This window comes from Peromyscus eremicus, chromosome 6 (genome assembly GCF_949786415.1).
Source record: "Peromyscus eremicus chromosome 6, PerEre_H2_v1, whole genome shotgun sequence".
NCBI classification, from domain to species: Eukaryota; Metazoa; Chordata; class Mammalia; order Rodentia; family Cricetidae; genus Peromyscus; species Peromyscus eremicus.
In genome coordinates this window covers 66,779,651-66,786,336 of record NC_081421.1, presented here as the reverse complement: position 1 = coordinate 66,786,336, position 6,686 = coordinate 66,779,651, and the positions used below count along the sequence as shown (strand labels likewise).

Here is a 6,686-nt window from a genome sequence, read left to right as displayed (position 1 = left end):
CTGGAACACACTGATTAAGATGCTACTAAGAGAAGAAACTCTGTGAGTGGAACCATCTATATTTTTTACTCAATTTCTGTGTGGGATAAAAATTGCTCCTTTGTATTAAGAACATAAAATATGATATCTGTATCCAGTGCAGCACACACATCTGTAGGTAAGGGATTCTGGGAGCATGGTCTCAGAGGTAGTAATAACCTGCATAGCAATCAATGAAAATCTTCAGTGGGCCTCTGTTACCCTTCACATGTTCAAAGGAAGCTTTACTTTCTCTTCTCCTTTGAATGGATGTATGTATATGTATGTGCTTGCATGTGAGCACGTGCGAGTCTTGTTAGAGACATAAATCAGTGCCTCCCACATACTAGGCTATTTCTCTATACCCGAGTTGCATTTTCATCCATCCATCTTTCTCTCCTTTTCTTTCTTCCTTCTTCATTGGCCTTCCATAGAAACCTGGAACCACCAAGAAGACAGCACATCTCACTGAGTTTCTGTGGCAAATGTTCAAAATGGTAAGGTGCTCCATATGTAGATGACAGCTATAAATTTTGAATATAATTTATAAAAGACCAAAGTATGACTGTGGTGATGAGATTAAAATTCATGAACCTACTGTCTTAAATTGTTATCCATTGCTCTGATGAAACACCATTACAAAAGCAACTTGGAAAAGAAAGGCTTTGTCTCAGCTTCCAGCTTATAGTCCATCACAAGGGGAAGTCAGGGAAGGAACTCAAGCAAGTCAGGAACCTAAGAAGAGGCACTGAGCCATGCTGCTTACTGGCTGGCTTTTTTATATACCCTAGGACCACGTGGCAAAGGGTGGCTCTGCCCTCAATAGGTTGACATCAATCATTTTCAAGAAAATGCTCTAGCCAGGTCTGGTGGCGAAGACCTTTAAGCCCATAAATCGGGAGGCAGAGGCAGACAGATTTCTGTAACTTAGGGGACAGATTGGGCTACAGAGTGATTTCTAGGACAGCCCCAGCTATGTAGAAAGAGTCTGCATCAAAAAACAAAACCAAAACTAAATGGTGGGGGAAGGGCAAGAAAATGCCTTAGAGACAGCCCTATAGACAATCTGATGGCATTTCTCAAGTGAGGTTCCTGTCTCCAGATGACCATACCTTGTGTCAAGTTCATGCCAAGGCCACTAGCACAGCTGCTTAGAGAAACAGGGTTGTTTTAATTACTGCTTAATAACATACTGTGTGTGGTCTTAAGAAAGTATACTACTGGTATGGTGAGATGCTAATGTTTAGAGCACTGGCTGCTCTTCTATAAGAACCAAGTTCAGTTCCCGGGAACCACATGGAAGATCTCAACTGTCTATTCCTCTAGTCCTAGGAAATCTTAAACCTTCTTCTGGACTCCTCTTGTATGTGGCACACAATTGCTACACAAACATAAATGCAAACATAATAGCCATTAAATATGTAAATAAATAATAAACAAACAAATAAATACATAAAATTTAAAAGAAATTTCAGTAGTCTTTTTGAGCTGTTTGTAACATCTTTGAAAATCCAACTGTCCAGGCAGGAGGGGAGTCAGCTTTTTCTGGGTTTGTCCCTGGTTCTAGGGTGGCCACACACTCAAGTATAATGACAGCACACATTGGATTCTTTTACTAAAGAAGCATAATAAAGCCGGGCGGTGGTGGCGCACACCTGTAGTCCCAGCACTCGGGAGGCAGAGGCAGGCGGATCTCTGTGAGTTCGAGGCCAGCCTGGGCTACAGAGTGAGTTCCAGGAAAGGCGCAAAGCTAAACAGAGAAACCCTGTCTCGAAAAAAAAAAAAAAAAAAAAAGCAAAATAAAAGAAGACATAAAGTTAAGAGAAAGTGGGAGGGCATTTGTAGGTGTTGGGGAGGAACATGGATGAACAGAATCAAGATTCATAGTGTGCATGGGAGAAATTCTCAAAGAATTAATAAGAAAAGTATATGGAAAAATGGTAATCTAAATAAACTAATGAGAATTCAGCATGGTGTTAAGAATATGTTGTGCTCCTTCACTGCCTGTCTTCGTTGTGGAAGCTTCTCAGTAAGCCATAGTGCCGACTACTAAGCACAGGTGACTCAGAGCTCTACACACCTCATGAACACAGCAGTAAGAAATTGCAAAGGATGTTACTGCAATGATAATCTGACCTTTGCTCTTCTTTCTACCATAGCTTCTTCTTCCGTGCTGGTAGGAGAGGGTTTCAAGATTGTGTGTAGCAGGAATCTTAAAGAGTCTTATTAATAAAACAAACTCAGGGCCTGGAATTGGGGTGAATGCTGGAAGGTCAGAGAAGCAGAACAAGCCACAGCTTCCTTACCTCGATAGTTCTTCAGCTGATCCTGTTTCCTCAGACTGGAAGCTTCTGTGTCCTCATCCCAATGGCACTCAGCTGAACGGCTGCTTGAAAGCCTGAAGTTTAACCAGCTAAAAGCTTCTAGTTTCTGGTCCTCATGCCTTATATACCTTTCTACTTTCTACCATCACTCCCTGGGATTAAATGCTTGCTTTCTGGGATTAAAGGCGTGAGTCACTGTGCTTGGCTGTATCCTTGAACACATGGATTTCTGCCTGTGGAATGCTAGGATTAAAGGTGTGTGCTACCACTGCATGTCTTCTATGTTTAACATTGTGGCTATTCTGTCTCTGACCCCAGATACGTTTATTAGCATGCACAACATTTTGGGGAACATAATACCACCACAATTGTTGTTTGCTATGGAATGAGAAATCTCATGGGCAGAGCCCATGATTTGTGTTCAGATGGTCTGTTTCCCCTGTGAGAGACAGCTCCCTCACACAACTCTCCAGGATCTCAAGGGAGCATTGGGCTTACCATTTAACAATCTTTCAATCAAAGGAGAAGTCTAGATCTGATCAAATACAGACTTTTCAAATGACAGATTTGAGGGAGTAGGGACCTGACTTCAATGACCTTAACCCACGGGTGAAGACAAGCAGATGACACTTTTCAGCCACCTGTGGGTAGTCTAAGTACAGAAACCAAAAATGAATAATTCAAAACCAACTGATACATGAACAATATTGAGGAATGAGCAGCATTGGAGCCAGACTTATAGAGTGCTAGGCTGGCAATTTCTGAGCTGATTGAATCATTGAACATATCTCAGTGCCTTTTAGGCATAGTGAGTCTCTCAAAAAAATGAAGAACTAGAAAGAGACCAGAGATGTGGGAAGCGTTTTACCAGTCACTTTTTAGAAGGGGAAACATCCCTAAGCCTCTTCTTTGATATATGGCAGATATGTTCTGCAACCTTGGGTAACCAGAATACTGTCTCACTTTTAAGGCCCAGCAGTATAAGCCTGCAAGTTCAAAGTTTAAAGAGGACAGAACTCACCAGTGGAGAATAAAAATTAGGAGGTATTGAGAAGCTGAATCTTAGCAGTCAGGAGGATGGAATTGACAAGCACTAAGGATTTTCTCATAGCACACCCTTAAGTGGATATAGAAGAGTGTTTCCAAGGAGGATTATCTGAGGGGGAGGGGAAAGACCACCAATGAAAGTTGGTGGAGCTATCCTGGGGACTATGAGTCTGGATGGAATAAACGGCAGAAGAAGACAGTCACTTTCAGAAGTTCCTGCCTGACTCTGTTTCTTGCACACCATGTATGAATACTTCCACCCTGCCCTCCATCTTGTGAACACTGAGACCCCTGACAGATAAGGAAACCACCCCTTCCTGGATCATGTTTATGGGAGGAATTGGTGCAAAATCCCTAGAAGTGTCAATAACAGCTGTCTAGGAATGGACACCATACCTTATTTTATGGAGATGAACCACAGTAAGCAAAATACACTTGTGATGGTTATTCTTAGTTCTCAACTTAATCAGACATGGAATTAACTAAAACCCTAAAATGGAGGTCATAATAGTGAGAAGTGTTTTGCTTCATTTAATGTAGGTAGATCCATTTCAAGGACAGACTTTGGAAGTAAAAAGAAACAAACATCTAATCCGGATATCAGGACACACACCTTTAATCCAGATTTTGAGGTTGGAAGACACACCCTAAATTGGGCCACACCCTCTGCTGGAAGCATATAAAAGGACAAGGAATCAGGAAGTGCTTGCTATTTGCCTGCTTGCCCTCACCTTGCAGCAAGTCCATCCCTTCCCTGGCAATAGGGATTATTTGGAACACCAGCATATACTGAACACCAGTAGACACACCCAAAGTTCTGCACTGAGTAAGTACTGGAATCTTGGTCTTTCCCTTCATAGGTAATGTGGGAGTTAGAGGACTGCAGCCCAAATTGATTCTAATAAACCCCCTTTCATCTTATATAGAGAGATTCCTTGCATATATATATATATATATATATATATATATATATATATATATATACATATTTGGTTTTTCGAGACAGGGTTTCTCTGTTTAGCTTTGTGCCTTTCCTGGAACTCACTTGGTAGTCCAGGCTGGCCTCGAACTCACAGAGATCCGCCTGGCTCTGCCTCCCGAGTGCTGGGATTAAAGGCGTGCGCCACCACCGCCCGGCTCCTTGCATATATTCTACCTCTAGAGAACCCTAGTACAACATTTTTTATATGAATTAATAGAATGAATGATCAAAACTCTTCCAAAGCTGTGTATATTTGTCAAATCTACTTACCTATTGACCTAAGATTCAATCTAGAAAATAACGGAGTGATGTAAGTGTATCAAGTAGCCTAGACTGTGTTCTCTGAAATTAGCATTGAAATCTGGATAGAAAATATCAGAGACCATAGTTTTCAGCCTGCTAGAAGAGGGAACAGATGAGAAAAAAACCCTGAAAATCAAAATCCTGTCTGTTATTGCCTCTCACAGGGTGAAGAAGTGAAAACACTTGCTAGTTCTTCATTTTCAATCCAGTTGAACCTTCAAACGACCTGCAGGAGAAATGGCAGGAGATGAGATAGCCCAGAGATGGGACCACACACAAATCAGCGATCAGGATTTCTCCTACAGGTGGACCATCAGCAACTTTCCTTTTATTGCTGAGGAAATGCTGGAAAGCATTACAAGCCCAACTTTCTCAATAGGAGCCAATGACAATTGGTGTTTGAGAGTACACCTGAATGGAGTCGATGAAGAAAGTGCAGATTACCTGTCAGTTTACCTAGTGTTGCTCAGCTGTCCAAAGAGTCATGTTTGGGCAAAGTTCAAGTTCTGGATCATAAGTGCTGAAGGAGAGAAAACCAAAGCCAAGAAGAGCCCAAGAGCTTATAGGTTCATGCCAGGCAAGGGCAGGTGTTACAAAAAGTTTATTCTTCGAGATTTTCTCTTGTCCCATACATTTTGGCTCCTGCCAGATGACCAGCTCACCCTCGTCTGCAAGGTGAGTGTGGCCCAGGTCTCTTTGAGCCTCTCTGACCAGAACAGGAAGCCGGGAATTCTGGTGCCCAGATGCACATTGGCAGATGAGCTAGAAGAGCTGTGGAAGAATTCCCAGTTCACAGACTGCTGTCTAGTGGTAGCTGGCCAGGAATTCTGGGCTCACAAGGCCATCTTAGCAGCTCGCTCACCAGTTTTCAGAGCCATGTTTCAACATGACATGGAGGAGAGCAGAAAGAATCGCGTTGAGATCCCCGACCTGGAGCCGCAAGTCTTCAAGGCAATGATGGACTTCATTTACACAGGAACAGCACCAGACCTGGACAGCATGGCAGATGCTCTGCTGGCAGCTGCTGATAAGTATGGCCTGGAGCGTTTGAAGGTCATGTGTGAGGATGCCCTCTTCAGGGACCTCTCTGTGGAGAATGCTGCCCACACTCTCTTCCTGGCTGACCGCCACAGCTCAGGGCAGCTGAAAACCCAGACACTGGATTTCACTGCAGCTCATGCTTCTGAGGTCTCTGAGACTTCAGGCTGGAAGACAATGGTGGGCTTATATCCCCACTTAGTGGTTGAAGCTTATGGTTCCATGCCTGCTCACTGCCCTTTCTTGGAGCACCCTATTAAATGCTTGAAGCGATTCTAGGACCTGGCAAACCTTTTCCCACACTTGTCTCCCAGAAGTAGCAGTCATGGTGTTACCAATGATACCTAGGTAGACTGTGGAATGTGGAAAATTTCCAGTAAAACTAGGGAATAATAGCATGGTGGCTGAGGCTTTATACAGATGTAAAGGAGTCAATGTCAGGTTGAGGGAGGGGGAGTCTTGGACTCTGGTACAATCTACACATCCTCTACCCTGTTGTTATACTGGTTTGATTTTTGTCTAAGGAGTTAGAATCTGAAATTCATTTTAACTGCTGACACCAAGCACATTACAACAGGGTTTCTTTGGAAAAACCTAACTGGATTAAACTGAGCAGAAGATATGGTCAAGGACTCAGAAAGAACAAAACAAACATGCATGTCTGATTACAAGAGAAGCAAAGAGAATGAAGAAAGTTTTCCTCCAATCTCAGTGTTTGGGTCAGGGGAGATGACTCAGTTTGCAAAAGCAATTGCTCCTCTTGCAGAGGACCTTTTCTTCAGTCCTCCTCTTTTCTCCATGGGCACATCCATCTCAAATAAATAAAATACCCAAATAAAATATCAAATGAATAAAAATTGTAAAATCAGCTTATGGATTCCAGTGGTGTTTCTGTTTGAAAACTGCCATTTTAGTCCATCCAGCTGTGCTCAGCTGTAGAAGTTGGTGCAGTGTCTTCACTCACACACACACAC

The 6,686-nt window shown here is 42.7% G+C and overlaps 1 protein-coding gene across 1 annotated transcript; it reads left to right on the top strand.

Annotated features, from left to right (window-relative positions):
* The first annotated feature begins 4,911 nt into the window (after positions 1 to 4,911).
* Positions 4,912 to 5,991, top strand: LOC131913775 (speckle-type POZ protein-like). The gene has a single exon (XM_059266556.1). The coding sequence runs from the start codon at positions 4,912 to 4,914 to the stop codon at positions 5,989 to 5,991; it is 1,080 nt and encodes a 359-aa protein (XP_059122539.1).
* The last annotated feature ends 695 nt before the right edge of the window (positions 5,992 to 6,686 follow it).

Excerpts from the sequence above, each read along its gene's own strand:
- LOC131913775 (XM_059266556.1), top strand. The coding sequence starts at position 4,912 with ATGGCAGGAGATGAGATAGCCCAGAGATGGGACCACACACAAATCAGC.